Source organism: Haemorhous mexicanus, chromosome 15 (assembly GCF_027477595.1).
Source record: "Haemorhous mexicanus isolate bHaeMex1 chromosome 15, bHaeMex1.pri, whole genome shotgun sequence".
Taxonomy (NCBI): domain Eukaryota; kingdom Metazoa; phylum Chordata; class Aves; order Passeriformes; family Fringillidae; genus Haemorhous; species Haemorhous mexicanus.
Genome location: NC_082355.1, coordinates 13,711,144 through 13,732,348, shown reverse-complemented (window position 1 = coordinate 13,732,348; position 21,205 = coordinate 13,711,144). Strand labels below are relative to the sequence as shown.

The 21,205-nt window shown below is 39.2% G+C and overlaps 1 protein-coding gene across 13 annotated transcripts in view; it reads right to left on the bottom strand.

Moving 5' to 3' along the window:
• The window catches only part of TENM2 (teneurin transmembrane protein 2), a 612,765-nt gene that overhangs the window by 298,511 nt on the left and 293,049 nt on the right, over positions 1-21,205 (bottom strand). For 2 of the 13 annotated variants that reach the window (XM_059860587.1, XM_059860591.1), the window contains exons 1-2: positions 2,486-2,740; positions 1,311-1,433 (exon numbers count right to left, since the gene is read on the bottom strand). The exons of 8 other annotated variants lie outside the window; for them this stretch is intronic. In XM_059860587.1, coding sequence (XP_059716570.1) covers positions 1,311-1,401 — 91 coding nt within the window. In that variant the 5' untranslated portion in view covers positions 1,402-1,433; positions 2,486-2,740. Of the gene's footprint in view, positions 1-1,310; positions 1,434-2,485; positions 2,741-21,205 lie in introns of those variants that run through there. 3 more of the 13 variants (XM_059860594.1, XM_059860595.1, XM_059860589.1) reach the window with 2 other exon arrangements.

Sequence of the window (21,205 nt, the reverse complement as noted above, 5' to 3'; positions counted from 1 at the left end):
GAAAAACACTCTGCCCTCTGTTACACACACACCACAATTATGGCATCATACACAACTAATTGTGTACATAGTGAAATATCAGTGCATACTGAAATGTTTCCTCATAAATCCTGGCAATTAAGAACTTCATGTAATCTCACTCTGTGTAAATGATATTTCAGAAAGGCTAAAACTGGGATTATGCCAAACTTGCCTCTTAGCTTTAATTGTGTTGACTACATTACCTAAAAGAGTCTTCACTTATAATGACAAATCATGACTGGGAAAACATGTATAAGTCAGATTTTCTCCTCCTCCACATATATTACCATGGAAATGCCAAAAGCATAAGACAGTTCACAGACAGCTTATCTCCAAATATTTTAGTTGATCAAAATGATGCCATTTGATCCTGTACATGGTCTGCTGTGGGATGAAGAAGGGTGTCTAAAAAGTAGAGTCAGTGTTAATCTACATCAAATGCTTCTGCTTTTGGGAACAGAATGAAGAAGTTTCAGTCTTCATTAAAGAGGAAGCAAGAAAAGGCCAAGTAGCGGCTTGAACTTTAGAAGTGTTAAATAGTATTTGAAACAGGCTGACATTTGAAAATTTTCAATGGTTGTCCATTTTTTAAGTGTCCATCATTGTCCATAAATGTCATATAAAGAAGAACAAAGCAATAAACGGGTCAGAGTAATCTCAGAAATAAGAGAAAAATCATTAGGATATGAATAGCAGCAATTAAACTGCCTTAGCACAGTGTCTCATTGCCAACCCCAGCATGAGAGGAGAGAAGCAGAGCTGGAGCACAGGAAGAAGTCAGAGATAAAAAATACAAATAACACAAGAATGACCTTAGGTGTAAACAGAAATCCAAGTCTCAAGTCTAGATGTTCCTACAAAAACTACCTCATGTTCACAGTTAGTTTCCCACTGCACACTCCATGTTGCACATAATGGAGCAACAAACTACAAAACCTTTAGAAAAAGCTGGAATAAAAGACTCGAAAAGACAGCCAAGAAGGTGAGAAAATAAACATTACTGGTTACAATTCTGTTAGAGCTGGGAAAAAACCAACTCAAAAGCTCCAAGGACTAAGAATCAGAGGACTCTCCTGAAGAAATACTTTCAGACTGTCATAGGTGCAGCTGAGCATTTTATCCCTCCAAGGTAAATAAACTGGACACATCACACATCCTTTAGATCAGGGATTGGATATTGCCCAAACACCAGGGCTCACTTTAGAATGTGGGAGGGGGCTGGCCCTGTCCAGAGGCTGCATTTCCTTTCCCTGCACTCCTGGCATGGCAGTCTCTGTACAAGCTCCTACCTTCTCTTGGTGCAGGGCACAAATCCTGAACACATCCCTGTTGTTGTGTAGATCCAAAGAGTGCATCAGGATGGAAGGCAAGCATGCTCATGTATCAAATACTGCACACAGCTTCTTTGCCAGCTGATGTAAAAACATGACAAGAGATAAACTTAAGAACAAAATAAGAATTTTTACATGCCAGTGATTTTGTTTTTAGACTTTCTTTTTTAGTACTAGCCAAGGACCAAGTTACATCAGTCGGAAAAAATAAATTTTCTGCTTTCAATTTGTGTAATATCTGCCAAATCAGAGAAGATGACACAAAGGCAGGAAGAGATGAGTCAAGTGAAGGGTCGCTGTTTTCTCAAAGTGGACAGACTGTGCCTCAGCCCAGCAGTGATCCCCCAGTTGTCACTGCTTTTATCACAACACCTCTGATGCAGGTTGGGTCATTAACTTGAGACACTAAACATGCCACCAGTCACCCGTGGCCAAGGGCTGTATTCAATCATCTGGGAGCAAAGGCACGTTTTTGAAACTAGAATTTAAACCTGGCTCTTTCCTGGACACAGTTATGTTTATCACTGAGAAAATCCATACAGCTGCTGACCCCGTTCCAACATGGAGAAGCACTGAGCTGTAAAGCCAGCACTCTTCTGAAGGAGACAGCAAACAGAGCTTGGAACTACAACACAGCAGAACCTTTGTTTCATAGGGGAAGTTACAAATTCACTAGCTCACTTCTGCATGTAAGAATTTCACCAAGGAGGGTATCATGGTACAACTCACACAAACACTGATCACACAGCCAAGGGCAAGCTGACATCTTCACTAGTCCTTCCCAATTACTTGGTGGTCTTACCCCATCACAAGCATTTGGAACTTCTAAAACGGCCACATATCAAACCCTAACTGTCAGTCATGACAAACCCTAGATATCATCTGGTACACAGAGGCCATCAGGCAAATCATACAGACAGCAACACTTCACAAAAGGGACAACTACAAGGTGAAACATCACTCTGGAAGGCTCCAGTGAGCAATGCCTCAGCCCTTTCACAAGCAAATATCTCCAAGTTCATCTTTATGACCTTTCCTTTCACCATCTAACACTGAGAAAACCTTTTTAAGCTGTTACTTGCTGGTCAACATGCCCAGCATGCATTAAAAACCCATACAGGTGGGATCTTTACCTGAATTAGGCACTTGGACCACGGCCAGATTCTTTACAGAGAAGCCAAACCTATTCTCTGCAGTCAGAAGAGAGAAATAAGCACTCCTGAGATGTCTTCAGAGGGAGGTCTTGTCCACCTAACTTAAATGAGCGAATTCATGACAGAATGGTCTTCCTCTGGAAAATATCTAAAAGCATCTACCACTCTCTGCTGACTCCAGGAGGAAAATCAGGCACTTAATTGCAGCATGGCTTCACTAAGCACAACATGGGCTGAGCAGATTAAGGCTGGGTGTTGGACACTTTGCTCTTTTAATCTTCAGAACAGAGCGCGAAAACAACCTCCCTAAAAAATAAGTTCTTGCATGACTGGGTAATATAAATGGATAAAGCAAGGAAAAATGTTAAATTTAAATGTCACTAAGCATGAACAACCCTTTCTGTGTTAAGGTGTGAGCAGCGCAGCCCAGGCAACAATTGACTCTGAAGAGAGCTCAAGGTCTGTGACTCAGCTTCCACGACTTTTCACCTGATTCCTCTGGCATTGCTCCTGGATTCTGCATGTCCAAGCAGCCCACTCCTTGCACAGGTAATCAGATTCCTGTACACATCACTGGTTTGAGGTAAACAGTGTGTACAGGACAACAAGTTATAAATTTATACTCAAAAATCACACCTAAGGACTTTAAATGGAGAACCAAAATAGTCTCAACATTGAAATAACTTGTACTGTAAATGTTACTACTTAGAGGATTTGCCAGATATTCCATCACAAATAGAACAAACTGAAAGTACACCCAAAACAATTCCAGAAGGAATGTTCTGTTAATTACAATAGTAATTAACAGAACATTCCTGGATTAGATGTCTTTTGCACAGATTCAATGCAGAATTACATATTGCCATACCAGTTCTATTTATTTCATAACTTATTTAGACTCTCCAATCTTACCTCAAGGTAAGGCACAGAAGGTTTTCTAAAATAATTTTTTTTGACCTAAACTGTGTGTTTTTTCAAAACATCTATGGTGTTCCATGAGTCTTCATTTAAAACTATGAGATCAATGCTTTTGGTGGGAAGTTCAGGACAGTTACTACCCTGCATACAGCAAATACAACATGCAAATATTGCCACAGTTTCCCTTACATGAAATTAGGGTAACAAAGGAAGATTATATCAACAGAACCATGATACATTGAATTAATTTACCTTCAAATATTAGAAACAGTAAATTTTCTGCTCATTGCCAGTTTTCTAAGAAATCTCTTAATATTAAATACACTAATAAATCTGTACTAGTTAATTCACTTTTATACTACACTGTTCTTCACAGAAACTCATGATTAATAAACCTTATGGATACTATGTTTATTCAGTTTTTAAAATTTAATTATCTTGCCTTTCATAGAAAGTAAATATTCCCACTGAATGTCAGCAAAACTGGTGCAAGTGAAGAATGGTAAAGCAGCATTGTTAGAAAAACTCTTCTTCTTTGGTTCATCTAAGACAGCCAGACACAGAAACCCAAAGTGGTTAAAGGAGTATTTAGGACTGGTTATTTAAAAGTACCTGTCAGAGCTGCTTAATCAAGATGGATAACATCCATGCTATAGCAGAAGCATGTCTCTCTTTTACAATAATCTTTACAGTTTAACTAGCCCAGAGATTTTGTTGAACTGCATGAGCTAAAGATGATTTTTATGCTATTGTGAATAAGTTAATTTCTGGTTGTACTTTTCATCAACAAAAACCTCTATCTAAACCCTCTTTACCCCCTTCTCCCCTCCCAGTTCTCACTTTTGCTACCTACCCACATAAACCAAAAGCTGCAAGAGAACTTGTCTATGGCTATGGCAGCATCCCTTTCACTGAACCAACACTTCACTACTGCCAGAATAAATCAATTGTTCTTCTACATTAAGTTGGTTCATCTCTCACATCTCTACAGTGCTTCTTTAGAATTGGACTGTAAACCAAAATAAATTCATTTGCTGTTATATCATGATGTAAATGTAGTAAATGTTTTTTATATCCTATTTTTCCTCAGAACTTCTCCTGTGTAGGCCCGAACCACTTCAAAACCCAATCATTTTTACTTTTTTCCCCTTTATGTTTGTGTCAGACCTTAATGTTCTTCAATTAGATGTAGATATGGGCTCTGAAGACAGCAAAGTAAGGTCATGCCAGTGGGAAATTACAAGTTACCAACCATCCTACTACATTACAGCTCCACAGGAAATTTAGCTCTCCAGCAAGTTAATAACTCATCTTGCTTTCCTTATTTTATAACCAGGGAATTTTTCCCCACTATTGAGAGCACCTTCTCTAATATCAATACCATCTAACAATTTACACAATGCTCACTCTTCCATAGATCTAGTATTTAATTGCTTTATAATGTCCCTGACCTCACTATTTTGGGGACCAGAAATACAGCAAGAAAGGACAAACCGAGGTGATTGGGTAAATGAGTTTCACAAATCATTAACACCACGAAGAGCAAGGATTCGGTGCGTTACTTCAGCTTCATAGGATATAATTACATGTTTTGATTAGCAGATATATTTTCCCAGCCTCAGGTGTCAACAAGGGTTCAAGTGTATAACATGTATAAATGGGTGCTAATTTTACTAGTCATGAAAATGTGTTTCGCTAATTACATTTATATCCTCTTAGCCCATTTCCATTCCATACTGCTTCTCTGTAGTACCTCTTCCTGTTTATTTCCTTACAGTGACATTTGAGCTCTTCCAAATGACACAATGATTATAAAATTCACTAGGCATGGCAAGTTACTTCCCCACTGAATAGTTGTTGTAGGCTTGAAAGAGGAAGAAGATTTACAGACGTGTATGGAATTTTGTGGTCATTTCTGTACTTCTGTGAACTGTATCCTGTTTAGGGTGGTATCATCTGGGATGGAAATCTTAGTACAAAAGTCGTGCTTTTCTTTCACCTAGTTGAGTCTTGTTAGGCATGCAAGAATTTCTGATTCTTGACACCAAAAAGTAAGGGAGCAAACCTGTTTTAAGAGAGTGAAGCCCTTTTTCCTTGCCCTGCCCTTTCCTGACATGCTATGTTCACAGAAACGAGATCAGCATCAAAAAGTGGAAGAACCTCTTTTCACAGCTACAGAATGGTTTGGGCTGGAAGGGACTCAAAGATCATCTACTTCCATGCCCTAACCAAAACCATGATGGAAAATGATTAAGGCTTTGGATAAAAACATGGGATAAAACATGGTTAAACTATTAGCCACAAGCTGCTGGATATCGGAATACCTAGATAAGGACATGTTTCTACAATTCAGGTTGCAGAATGAGGAAAAGACCCAAAAGGTTCCCAAGTGTGACTAGAGCAGCACAAGGAAAGGAAGCACAAGCATAACCCCAGTTTTACTGTCTGTGCACCTTTATTGCATATTTAAACTTAAGAGTTTGTCTTCCTTAAAAAGAATAGTCACGAAGCAACTTGTTAGAGTGATATTAACATTTTCAAGCTAATGCTGTGATCTTTAACCCACACATATAATTAACTGGCTACTATGAAGCCACAACTTACTAGAAATTACTTTAGAACCAGCCAACGACCTCCCCAGCTCAGTCCTTTAGCTCACCATGTGGCATCAGACAGCATTGTTGGCTTGGCTGGGGCAAAACTTCAGAGCACATAATAAAAGCAACAATTAGACAAGGACAGAAAATTCCAATGTTCATACCCACATGATAAAATGCTGGCCTAATCTCCTTAGAGCCTTCTCTTGCCACTGACACCTCAAGACTTAGACTAAATATTTTTCAAACACTATCAACTCCAAATATTATTAAGGGAAAAATCAGATGGAAATTACCAACATATTCCTATGTGTAAATTTTTTTCAGGAGAGTGCACGTGTGGAGACTGGATTTATAAACTTTGACATGGACTGCTATACTTCCATAATAATTAATAACAACTCTCAGACCTAAAAAAACATATTAAGAACTCAGGGCACAGATTTAAAAGAAATCTAACTATGCCACCAATACTAAGTAGAGGTAGATTTACTCTTCCCTTGTAAAAATTCTGGAAGATTATGTAAAGAATCAATACTACATATTATTCTGATAGGATGTGATGACAACTTATGATTATTCAGTACGTAACAAAAATTCTGTCTCAAAGCCTACCTGGAACTCAGCAAGTATACAGTGGCAATACATTTACAAAAACAGCTAAAAAAGGATTAAAACCTTCAACTCGTAATAGGTAGAGCATGGCAGGTAACGGAGCCTTGAAACACTTCACTGAAGCTGAATGGAAAAGTTATTACAAATATAAGGTTTAAAAAACAGCCAGTACACGTGCATAAAATACAACCTTAAAACTACTATGGTATGGCTGGCACAAGAGATCAAGTGTAATTTCTTTTTTTACTCTTCTCCTTTGTATGAGTTGGAGTTTCAGAATTACCCAGTTGGGTGGAAAAATGCAACTGAAGTAATGATATTTATGAGAGGCTTCTTTTCTTTCCTCTACTCTAAATGCTGCAGATAGCTTTGCCTTCCTTTTCATATTTCAAATTTGAAAAATGGGAGCAATAAGGGCATAGAGTCAAAGATATTGTATGCATGTTCATTTTAATATAGTCATCAGCACTATTTAGTTAACAATGCACAAAACCTGTTCTTTCATATGGCCTTGCTAAAGGTTTTAAGCACAAGCAGCCTCATTTCAGAGAATGGGAATACTCACACAGGAAGGTAAGTGCACCTTTAAGTGTTTTAATCACAAGAGGATTAAATGCGCACGTTCGGCACTTGGCAAAAAAAAGTACAATTTTCTGCATTTTATTTCTTTCCATTAAAGCTCTTTTACTATATGTGAGAGCTTTTTAGCAAGTCCAAACAAAAGCCCTGTGGATAGCAAAGTATTTCACATATGTGAAGAATGTTTAAAAATTAGTTCTTCAGGGTTTTAATTGTATATACATCAAATCGAGTCAGCTGCCATAACAGAACAATTGCTACATTCATGCTGTGTGTTATGAACTCTAATTGTTAGCAACGCTTTTCATTTCAATCTTGACAACATCTATATTAATTTTTTCATGACTTCTTTGTGGGGTTTTTTTATGCTAATTCTGTTAATAACAGAATAAGATTATACATTGTACTTTTATTCCTGATCATTAGAAATGTAAAGCACAACATGAGTCAGAAACTGTAAGGAAGAGGAAAAATAAAAAAAAAATCCCCTTAAGTATAAGGAAGAAAAAAAAGGAAGCAAAGTTGTGCTAAAACTGGATGAATTCTTAACAGAGAATTTGCTTTTATCTTCAAAAAGGCACTGTATTATAAGGAGAACTTACAATTAAAAGAAAAACTGTGTACAATTTTTAAAAAATCAATGATAAAAGAATATTTAGGCATCACAGATTCTTCACATCCATAATATCAAAAGTTGAGCCTATGTCTTTTGAGAAAATATTTGAGAAAACAACCAAAAAAAAATATAAATCTCTAACCAATTTGTGATTATCTCAGAACACTTGGAGAGGTGAAGCATCCCTGAGGAACACAAGCAATACCTGCCTTGCAAAGTGAGGAGAAGGGGAGGAAAAAGAAATTAATTATTAACTCTGATATCAAATGACATGGAACCAATTGCCAAACATGAGGTTTGTGAAGATAAGAAATGAAGATAAAGAACAGTCAACAAAAATTTGTAATGAGTGAATTAAGAACAAATTCAAATTTGTTTCTTTGGCTAAAAGGGATTTGGCACTTTTGGAAAGGATTTCAGCATGATGTAGCAGATGAAATTAACCTTTACCATGAAAAGACAAAGGAAGGATGCCTGGCCTGATGGAGGACTAACAAGTCACCCCTGAAAAGTACTTTAAGGGTTTTTATCCCTCAGGACCATAATCCTGAGAGCTGGTTATCCTAAGAGACAGTGCTACATAGTTTTGTTTTGCAGGTTTTTAAGAACTGTCACTAAGTCTTGCAGAAATCACCCAGTAAATCAACAAGTAAACATCTCACCTAACTCAAAGGCGATAAAATTCAGCTGTTATGTTTCAATCACTTCGACCACAAAGCTACACTACATTTAAAAACTACTCTATCAATACTAGATTATTGTAAAAATATTATTTATGACAGTTCTTACAGTGAAGATTTCCAGCTGAAAAGCATAAAAAAAGTGTTTCAGAAAAACATGAAGAAAAATGAGACTTGCTAGAGAAGCCATAGTCTTAATAAATACATGTGATAAAAAGGGAAGCAATCCCTTCTCCCCTGCACCTCTCAAACTTATTTTGAAGTGACAGGAAAACAGATGATGTGCCACCTTTTTAAAACTGTTTGCAAACAGACCAAGAGGAATGAATCCTTCCAAAAGCCACAGACAGCATCATTCCTGGAATATTAGTTACAAATCTTCCTTCCATACCTGTAGCTACACTTAGAGAACAGTATTAAGGGGTCCTTATTTTGCATTATACTGCTTGTCACAATTTTAGGAAGTCCTTGTGATGGTCAAATAGCAGCCTGGGCCTGGATGAGAAATCCCATAAACTGAATTTAAGGTGTGGAAGGGAACTGAGACAATTCCACCAACATTTCACATACATGACCTTCTCTGTTTTCTCAAGGAGCCAAAAAGGGACTGACTGAAAAGTGAAGTCAATTCTTAACACACAAATAAGAGAGATGATGCAAGCCATGTTATCCCCCAAGTGCAGGCTTCAAAGTCTGAGTGTGGTTTGCCATATATTCTAACTCAGCCCCTGGTTACCATCATGGGGACACAGAGAAAACCTGTCAGTCTCCATTTGTACTTAGCACTGTGCAAATAATGCTCTCTGCATTCAGAACATGCACACACAGAATCAGGCACTCAATTATATTTATTTTTCACTAGAGAAGCCTAATTTGAGAGCTACTTTCAAAGTTTAGGACCTGACACTTGCTCTGAAAGATGGGAGCCCCATTTCTTATTGCACAGAGAAGACAGCAGCAGATGTAAAGCTCCTACTGTGCTGCACTCCCAGTCTGCCCATTCCCAGCAAACATAACTCCTGCTATAAAACATCCCAGCTGCTATTTATGTGCTTAATTCACAAATGAAAATTTTTCAAGTGAAATGCAAAGACACCATTATCTTACTAACCCTAAGCTCACCTTGGATGTACTTTCAGGCTATTATTGGTTCACCTAGATATTCAGACACAACAAGACAGAAAAAGTGAATTTCTAGGCTAGCACAGCATGCCTTTGGGTAGCATTATAAAGTCTGAGAACTGAAATGAGCATAAAAGTACACCGCCTGCCCTGCAGATGCTACTTTAGAAACTGAACTTGATATTTAAAAATCAGAAAAAGACCCCAAAACCACAAAAACCAAACAGCAGTTCAGCAAACATGGAATGACACCCCTATCAGAGCTTTAACAGCCCTCCAATCTCAATTATATTTTAATGCTAAAGTAGCTAATAAGTAATTCCTATTTTCCTACCATAAAAATAATTTCCAGTTTTTGTCATGAATCATGCTGAATTTTTAGGACTGATGTCAGGAAAACCATTATTTACAAAAACCTTTGGACACTGTAGCCCACATAAAGTAAAAATAAATTCCCCCCAAAAAAATCCAAAACAAAAAAACACAAAGCAATCAAACAAAAACCCCCAAACCCTTCAAAACAGAGATTTGGTACGTGGAACAACTACATGTGGTGCACACGCTTGAAAAGCAAGGAGCCTCAAGCTCATTTTCTCCTCTTCAAAGAGAAAGGAAAATAATCAAGGAGAGAAATAAAAGGAGCAGAAATTTTCCTGTGCCCTTTTCACACAGCTGTATTTCACAGCAATGTTGAACACAACACAGAGCTGCCTGTACTGCTGGTAGCAGTATTTACACAGCGAGCGTGTGGCAGAACAACAAATATTCCCCACAATTAATTCACCGTGTTACATGGGGGTTGTTGCTTAGCTATTGATGAAAACATGGAATTTAATAAAATCCAGCCTTTTCCTCCGTATTCCTGCTCCACATGCTATTGTCTCTAATTGCAGCACCTTCTCTCTCTCTCTCTCTCTCTCACAGGGAAAGCTGCCAAGCAGCTCCCTCCGGAGCCGGTGTCACGGCTACTTTTCAGATTACTAGGAGGGAATATGTAAACTGCTCTGTCAAGTATCTTATCCATAGGGATTAAGAGTGTCATTTCAGAATCCCCAGTCTCAGATGAGTCACTCTGAAGCCCTCTGGCTGCACTGTGGTCTCTCAGTGAAGCCATCCCTGCGGGCAGCAACTCACCTTAGACTCAGCTCTTAGCAAAGGCAAACTGTGAACCCTAATGTTTAAACTGGGAATCAAAAGACTTTAGTACCAAAGCTCCTCATTGGTAACCAATGTATAATATAATTAATGTTTAACTTAGCCATTGTGGTTTTCAACAGTTCAGAAAAAATGGATTTTTTTATATGGCTACATAGATGTTTACAAATCCAACAAAATACACCACATCTGCAAAAACTTCCATCACCCCGGTTTGCTAATGCTCACGTAGAGAGAGGCCTGTGCTGAACTCTCTTATTTATTATTCCTTATTTCTCTTTGGTGTATCAAATGTCAAACAAAACCAAAGCCAAACAACCCTCTCACTTTCACATTTGAAACATCTGTCATTTCTTGAGATGTAAATTTTTGAAATCAAAAAACAAAAAAGAGGCATCTAAGTCTTCTTAGGTGATAGTTTGCTCACCCAGATCCAAATGCCTCCCTGCACACACTGACAGGGATGAGGTCCCGTGGCTTGTCTCTTCCCCTGGCCATACCCAACTCTCACAGCCTCTCTTCATAACCCAGATGCTCCACTCCATTAATCACCTTGGAAATCTCCTGCTGGACCTGCTCCAGGAGCTCCAGGTCTCTCTTGTACTGGGCAACATGAAGGTGGACAAAATATCCCAAGTGAGGTCTCAGCAGGGCTGAGGAGAGGGGCAGGATCGCCTCCCGGACCTGCTGGCAATGCTCTGCCTCAGGGACACAGCTGTTCCATGATTCCACAGCAAAGGAACGATGAGAAAAATATTTAAGAAGTCAGTATTCATCAAGTAAAATTTAATTTTCCTTTGTCCAGAAAATTGTCTTTTATTTCATGGTGGGGGTGGGGGGGAGGGAAGTAAAAAGTTCCATATTATCCCATTAAAATAAACAAACCAAAACTCAAATACTGGCAAGTTAGCAGCTGTTTTTGAAGACAGACAGAGATAAATAAAAGCCAAAGCAAACATCAACAAAAGCGATGATTCCCAACTCAAGCTCCTCTACAGCTGTTCAGATGTGTACATACAGAAAATAAAATAACTGTAAGGTTGTTTTTCCTTCCTAGGGGAACTGCTGTCTTTTCCATCACTGCAAACACCACTTCAAGCAATTGTCATGTCTGAAGATCTCTTTGCCTCCTCTGGCTGTTTCTTTAACAAAATGCACTGTAAAGGTTGAACAAGAATGGTATGGAGCAAAATTGTCACTCAGCTTTAAGTTTACTGAGAGAATTCTTTCCTATGCATATATTTTAAAATACAGATAAACAAAGTATTTCTTTCTTTATCCCCTTGAAGCAATAGCTTCCTGTCATCTTATCAGAGAGGTCAACCTCTACAAGGAAGAGCAAGCATTATTAAGTTCCTTAATTCACCAGGTTAATACAGTATAAACTTACACTGCTAAGAGAAATAGCAAACTAATACAGTGTGACTAAGAATAAGCATGCAAATGGTTTAGAGAATATTCTTGATGGTTGGAATGTCTCATGAATTTTCTCTCTGCCTGGTTTAATAATTCTTTATGGAATATTTTGAGCACAGCATGAAATTCTGAAGATACGCAAGCAGTACTTCTCACCAAAACCTAAAGAGGACTTGGAGAGTGACAGTGTCCATTGTTTCAATACTTTCAGGCAGCCTCTACAAAAAGTGCACTGACAAGGTAAAGGACCAGTGATTTTCCAAACAAAAAAAATGAGACCTGCAAGAAAACGCAGTTCTTTTCAAATAAACAACAAAGTTATGTACAAAACTAAGTGTGTAAATTTTTATGATTCTACTAGTATTTGTTCAAAACAAGAGTATATTGAAAAAAGAGCTTGTCCCCTTCAACTTATTGATTTTGAGCACTGAACTCTGACACATTCAGTATTGCCCTGTCTCCTGAGGAAATAAATAGGAAAGCCTGAAAAAGCAGACACACATACAGGCTTAGAGTAACAAAGATCATGTGAGCCTAAACTTCCACTCTTGCCATTTGAATGAAGGCAGTCTCTCACTTTTTGGCACACTACTGATGGTTGTACCAGACAGATAATTTAATGAAAACCCTTATCCATACACACCATGTGCAAATGGATGATCCTATTTGCATTCTGTGATGAGTATGCAAATCCATCAAGCACATGCAAAGTGGATGAAGCAGGCAAGCAACAATATCCATAAAGTACATATAAATAAAATAAAAACTAATTAGACAAAGTGCAACTTCATTAACACAAAGGATTGTAGGTGAAGATCCCCCCCATTGCTGTAGCAGGAAAGTTCTGCCATATAATATTTCATAGGGATTGATGTTTTTTTGGCCTTGGTTGTATGTAGACTCCACCGCATTGAGCAATCAAGAAACTTTTCAATCATCCCTATGTAAAGTTTCCAATCCTGCCTATTTAATTTTCCCACTGTACAGTGTAAATAAAGTGTTTTCTGTAGTTTCCAATCCTGCCTGTTTAATTACCCCACTGTACAGTGTAAATAAAGTGTTTTCTCCACGTCCAGCTCAGGCCATTTGCAAACGCGCCGGTTGCCGCGAGTCACCGCGGCGAGCCTCAGTCCATTACCGTGACAGGGAGTGCTCCTACTAACAACTGCTTTTTACTCCCCCTGACAAATGTGCTCTGTGCCACGGCTGACGTTTGTGTAGTAATCAGGACTGATGGATTGGGACGCTGGTGCTGCCGAAAGTGCCCCCCATTTTAATGTGAGCGATTTGTCAGGCGCGCCGCTATCGCGCTGCTGTCAGGCGCGGCCGGCACGGCACTCCGTCATCTTCCCACCGACCAAGGTCACTTTGGCAGCCACAGGAGAGCTCCACCACCAAGTTTTCATCCTTACTGGTGGTGCAAATGGCCTGGTCTTCAAAGCATCTATTGATTTCAAGGAGCCCTTCAAAGTTCTCACAAAACATCCATGGTAGCAAATGCTAAATTTCAAGATCAAAATAAAAGCGCGTGGAAGCAAAAGTTGCGCAGCCGGCTATCAGCACAAATTGGGAGCTTCACAGAACCAAGTTCTCACAAGACGTAGTTAATTTAAGAATTATTTAACATTCCAAGGACTTTTGTCACCAGAACACCTTAAAATATATAGGCAGGACAAAACTGAACAATGATGAGAAGACCAAAGTTACACATCTACAAGATATATCTGTGTATCATTGTGAAATTTTGAATAAACCAGAGCTTCCAAAAACAAATCACCAGAGAAAAGTAGGACTCAGCCTCTACCATATAAAATGCAGAAAATGAGTAACTTTTTCTGCATTAATTGCAGAAAAATCTAAAAGCATATTAATCTATTATTATATTATAATCTATAAATCTATAATATCTATTACATTATCTATAATCTATATTTTTATAATTATTATATTATAATCTGATCCAAAAGCATTTTAAAAACTTTTCTTTTTTTGCAGTACAGGAGCCTTAGCAGCCTCCAATTTTTTTATTATTGTTTTCCTTTTTTTTTTCTTTTGCACCAACACTCAAAATACAATCACACCAGTGAGCTTTGGATGCTTACACATTTTGAAAATAAGTTCTCGATGTTCTGTCACTTATACAAATGCACAGTCTTCAGTGACAAAAGAATTTAAAGAAATTAGCTGAGGAGTTTAACGCACTATGGGAGAGGAAGGTTACACCAAAGGCATCTGTGAAGTAACAAATAACAGCTCCTGAATAAGTCTCATACAGACCAAGGCAGAATGCAGTATGTAAGTCACTCTTGCACTTAAAGAAACATGAGTGAGTCCATGAGGCAGAATACAATCAGCACACGCACACTTGCCCACATCTCCTTCCTAGATCTTGAGTATTTGCAGCCAAAACCCAAAGCCTGTAAGAAAACACCATTCAAGATAAAAACCCCTAAGATACACAGGCAGAAAGCAGCTGTAATAACTGAAAATGAGAGAAATCAAACCACCCAGCTACTGCCTACTACAAAAACCTGAGGGAGAGGGGCAGCCCTGCCCCAAGTTACTCTCACAGCTGCATCCACCCCAATCCTATTGGCAATTACTTCTGTTTTCAAGGATTGCAAAGATGAAAGCAAGAATCTAGTTCATAACTGTTGATGCTGCATGGCTTTTTTCGCTGTGCATTTCCCCAGAGCTCGGTAAGAACTGACAACAGCTGAGCCTGCCTCCACCACTGCAAAGTCACTCACATCCTAAACTGCAAGGGGGCTCTGAGCTGTCTGACAAAGCCTTCACCCACTGTAAATGTGCACTCCCCCAGCCTGAGTGGACATCCACCCACTGTGAATGTGCACTGCCCCAGCCTGAGTGGACATCCACCCACTGTAAATGTGCACTGCCCCAGCCTGAGTGGACATTCACCCACTGTAAATGTGCACTGCCCCAGCCTGAGTGGACATCCACCCACTGTAAATGTGCACTGTCCCAGCCTGAGTGGACATTCACCCACTGTAAATGTGCACTGTCCCAGCCTGAGAGGACATTCACCCACTGTAAATGTGCACTCCCCCAGCCTGAGTGGACATCCACCCACTGTAAATGTGCACTGTCCCAGCCTGAGTGGACATCCACCCACTGTAAATGTGCACTCCCCCAGCCTGAGTGGACATTCACCCACTGTAAATGTGCACTGTCCCAGCCTGAGAGGACATCCACCCACTGTAAATGCACTCCCCCAGCCTGAGTGGACATCCACCCACTGTAAATGCACTCCCCCAGCCTGAGAGGACATCCACCCACTGTGAATGTGCACTCCCCCAGCCTGAGTGGACATCCACCCACTGTAAATGTGCACTGTCCCAGCCTGAGTGGACATTCACTCTATGACTGGAAAGCAAATCCACATTTGCTGCTTTAGTCACTGCAGAAAAACTACCCTCTCCCTTTTTCTATAGCATATCATCACATCAAGGGAGACTCAAGGATTAAGGAAAATGGATGTGGGAAAAAAATCAAGAAACCAAGAAAGGTAGACATTGTTTATATCTTTACTTAGACCAATTTCTAGCCTGAGGTACACTGGGAACCCTTGTGTTTAAATTGGGCACCAAAAGGTTTTCATTTACCTTTAGTTAGGAATTGGTCTAGCCCAGGAATGGCTGTCTTATATAGAGCATGTTAAAAACTCACCAGGACATCAGACTAGTCTCTCTTTAGAGATCTGCTTTCCTTCTGACAATATCTTTATTAAACATTTGGATCAGGTGTTGATCTCAACTTGCTGACAAGAATGTAAACATGACTTCTGTGCCAGAAGGGCTGTGTGTGGTACAATACGTGGCTGGGCACTACTATGAGAACAAAAGGTGAATAATGACTAAATATCTACACATCTAAATATTAAAAAAAAAAAATCTACGTAGCTAAAAAAAATATATTTTCGGTCAAATTTATGTGAAGCTTTAGAAAACTGACAGCAGAGTCTGGGATTACAGTTAAGGGAAAAGACAACTTCTTGTAAAGAAAGATTTTGTGCAGTTTCTTATGTTGAAATCTTGACTACCTCCACCTTACAAGAGATCTGGAAGGATATATGTGAATAAACTGCAATCATGAGTGAAACTCCAGCTGTCATAAAAGTTCCCACCAAAACATTCAGTGTATGACTCTCCAAAAATTGCCACTTCTACAGGTGCAGAACAAATGAAGAAAAGAATAACAGAAAGATACACCCAGCCCCTGCATTCCTTAGAAATTGGTATTGCCACATTAAAATCAACTAAACCTTTGTCAAGTTACAGTAACAGCAGGCATTTCTAGACATATATATATACACACACACACACACAGAGAAATCATGTTCTAAAAATGCTACAAGTTTATCAATTACTGAAGGGAAATTTTTTGCCAATCTCAGTTTAATTTGTCCAGAGCTCTCCTCACATGAAAATAGGGGTATCATACCCAGTTCTCAAACATAAGAATTTGCAAAGATTCTGTTTGGACAATTCCATGTAAATATACACATACACTTTACTAACACATAAATAAAAGCATAAGGCAAAAACGTTCAGGTAGAATCCTTTGGGGAAAGGAGGACTTTGGACACAGCCTAGAAAAAATAAATTACCACCAAACAAGAATTGTTTACACAAACAAGAATTGTCATGATCAAAACAACAAAATAAACAAAGCAATTTCTAATCTGCTCTGACAGTGATATTAAGCAAACTCAGCACTCCTCAAACAGTAGCTATTCATAGTCCCATTCTCATTAGCTCCTTGCTGACACTATTCCCTGTAAAGGAAACAATAAACTGAATCCATACACATCTTCCAGTCTCCTCACCTAAGTGCTTCATGATGCCTATCAAATATTTGAACACAGTTTAGGAATTATCAAGTTATTTGAAAAACACTGAGCTGAAAAAACCCAATTTTTTTTCCCCCCAAAAGATAAAAGGACGCATAAACCAAACCTCAAACTTTATATTATAACTTTGTACAAGACTTAGCTACACTTATATCTCAGTGACTTTTGGAAGGAACTAGAAAATTACTCAACAAAGAGTTATTAAGCAGGCTAAATAATGGTAAAATGCTAATTACACTGGAGATTTGTGTTAATAAATGAGATGCAAAGGGGTCTTTATTATCCACTCATGTGCATGCAGAATTTAATTAGTTATCACCTATAAATGCTAATGGCAGAGCTGCCAATCAATCAATTTCCTAAGCAGGAACTGAGGAAACCCCAAAACATGAGAAGTGAGTGCTGAGGAACACTTTGGCTAGAAAACAGTTAACCCAACAGCAATATGGAGAGAAGGAATTCCTCAGAGAGCCTAAAGAAAGATGTTTTCATCTCATTACATCTACCTTCATAATTATAACAAACTCATCAGCCTCTAGATGAATACCACGTATAATCATTTTCCTGCATATTTTCCAAAGCAGGAAACTTAACAAGATATAAATGCTACAGACTAATTTAGGCTATTTGCAGTTCTCATCTCATCTTGAACTGAAATAAGAAGAAAAGTAGTATAGTTAAGCTAAAAATAACTAGATAGAGACTTAGGCTTGTTTATTTCCTGTAATCCTTGCTCAGAGCCAGGCACGTAATAGGTTTATCCTTTTTAAAAGAAGGTGAATTTAGAGCATGGTTAGACTGTGGTTTTTAAATAATAAAAACCCAATCCAAATAACTAAAAATGCTGGCAAGCTTCTAATTTACCTAAATGGAGGCTTCCATTAAAATATTTGAAAATGCATAAACCCACCAAAAAACTGAAATCCCACAAAAAAAACCCCTCCAAAAACCCATGTAAAGATTACCCCATCAAAGATGAAATTTACATATGCTGATATGACAAAACAAACAGAGCAGGGGATTACATTCAGTTGAACAAAATCAATCACATATAGAGGACAGCAATGAAAATCAGCAAAATCCAGACCCACTCAGTGAAGTGGAGCTCTGCCAGAAATACATTTCTTGGCAGGGCTCTGTGCCCACTAATTAGAGCCTGGACCATTTGGGGAGAGTTGCTCTGGTTCCTCAGGAACTGATGCAGAGCTGTCCAAACCCACCTGCCTCCTCTGCACTGCACCGTGGTGTTCCCCACCTTGGCACAGGGTGGGCAGAGGCAGCAGGTCCCAGGTGAGCTGGGGGATCAGGGTGGGTGTCTGTGCACCCAGGGTGGGTGTCTGCACACATGCACAGCCTTCCTACTGCCCCCAGAACACCACCAGTTTTTAGTTTTTTACATTAGCTGCCTGAGCTGGAGATTGTGCAAAGCTGCCAAACCTTTGCTGCCACCTCAGCAATGCTGTTCCAGAGCTGCAGCCTGGAGACCACTGAAGGAGCTAAGAGTCCATCCCCTGGATATAGATACTTTTGAGGACACATCCAAGTAAGAGAAACAGTAAATATGCATGCACGCTTTAGACACCAAATACAAATTTCGTGTTTAATCTCAAATCTTTCAAATAAGTTTTCTTCCCAATCTCACAGTATCAAGATGGAACTGCACACTGATTCTGTTTTGCAGAACCACATGTAAGCATTTCTAAAGTCACCAGGGCAGCTTGCTTCAGCAAGCCTTAAAATCTGGCTTGATAAGGAAATTGGTTTTTAACACCTAAAATGGACTGGAATCTCTTTTAACACTTGATAAGAACAATGGGCAGCTTTCAGGTGTGCCATGACTAAACTGTGCACAGAAGGAGAATCCAGCTTGCTTTTTCTACTTTGCAATGTAATAAACCTAAATATCATATATTGTGAAAAAAATATTTAAGAATGCCTCCTGCCCCAAATCACAAGCAGTATTAAGAGATAACAATGGGCACATGGATTCAGTGAGTTAAAAAGAATTGACACAGTAATTTGTATTTCTGACAAACTATCCAAATTTAACACAAAAATATTAGGTTTCATTTTAAATGCTTATCTGCATTGCCAAAAGTATCTTTTGCAAAAGCATTCAAGACAATACACAGCTTTGTAAAAACAACTACTGTGGCTGAAGGCTAAATTTGACCTGAAATAAAGAGCTGGAATTGTGCTAGTACAGAGATTTCATAACTTTTTTTTTTTGACCCCAACATATCAGTGACAAGTGTCTCACCACCCTTCCTGTCTGCATGCTTACACTGCCTCTGAGCACTGACTGGTGAGCTTGAAAGGGTCATAAAAGAGAAAGGGAGAAAAAAAAAGCGGAGGGAATATCAGAGTATCATAAAACAATCCCAAATGCTGACTCATGCTGTAGCCTGAGAGAAATGAAAACTGGGCCATGACAGAGGAATGATGGAGAGCCTGAAAAATCCACTGCCATCAGTAAAGTGTAAAACTGGCATTTAATAAAACAGCCTACCAAGGAGGAGGCCAACTCCCAAGCAAGAGCCTTAATCTGGAAATCTTCTGGAATGTGTTGGTGCCCTTAAGTCCCAGTGCAGACCAGAGCAGGGCTCTGCCCTGCCAGCCCTGCTCCCACAAAGGACAGCCTTGTTCTGCACAGGCACAGCCACTGCTCAGGATCTCAGCTGGGATCCTGAGCACTGATGGACCCTGGAGACCCCACCTGCCCCACTCCGACCCTCAGAGCCTTTCTAGTTGACTAATTGTACTCATCAAGTAAAGCAGACTAATAACTTCCCTATTCAGACATAATTCATTATCCTTATTTACCCAGGCTGGCAAAATTTAGAAAGACCCTTCCTTCCAGCCTTTTTAATTACCAAAATTCTACTTGCTTTAAAATACCATAGTCTCCCTTGAGTATTCAGCAGAGCTGAAGATCACCATGGCAATAAGAAAATGGTGCCAATGTTATCTTGGCACTGAGAGTCTACAGATCTCGGGAGACTTAGCACAGGAGAAAATTGAGCTCACGTAAAAGCAGGAACTCACTCTCTCTAATGATTTTAATATACCTTTTATTTTTGCTAATTTGATGTTAAAGACCTTGAACAAAACTCCTAAAACCTAGAAGCATATATTTTCCTAAACAGACAAATAATTCCCATGGTGTTTGTTATTTCAAGGTGAAATCCACTTTACTCACACAAAAGAGCAACGTCCCACAGTTTGCTGGATGCATGGGAAAGTGCTGTCATTGGATTGGAGTATGAAAAACAAGCCACTTGAAAATAAAGTCTGAGCAAAAAAGACCCCTTTAGATCTTAATTTCAGGCATGAGAAGAAGATTTTCCCTACAACCACAACATGCCAACATCCACAGTTTTGCTGCACAGCAGCACAGTGCCTGTGTTTGGTGTTTGATTGCTTTTGCCCTATTTCTTTTCCCTTTCCCTAAACTGTGTCACAGAGACAAGGGACATATCTTTTATCAGGATTGTATCTGGAAGATAATACACAACTTATCACACAAAACTGGCAGCAGTACAAATACACAGCAGTGGCTTCACCACTGCTCCCAACTTTTCACCTGGACTTGGGGACAAAGCCTGTGCAGCTCAGGAGCACTGCCTGGAGGCCAAGTCCCACACAGCCAACAATGCCAACATGTACCAGAACACACCTCTACTACAGAAAGAGCCCCTTCCCTTCCCATTTACTGTAGTGCCAGTAGAGTTGCAGCTTTTCCTGGTATCATACCAGCCACTGGTACATTCCATTCTTTTACAGTCAGCAAATGGGACAGCAGAAAAATAAGACCACAAATCATCCCAATGCCCACACACACACAAAAGAACAAATTTATTCTCTACTAGTTGAAAGGTGCATTCAAAATTGCAGTGAAGAATGCAAATGCAAGCATTCAGAGAGGGATTTAACTCCATATAGTGCTGATCAGAATGATCACTCTGAATTGGCAGGCTTCAGACTGAAAAGGAATTGCCAACTCCCCCAAGTCTCATTTTATAAATCTGGTTTCTAATTTCTATGTACCACTTTCTCCATACACATACAGAAGGATTTTGTAAGTGGTTAATGTAGACTTGTGCTGACAATTTTCTTGAGGAAGTAAAA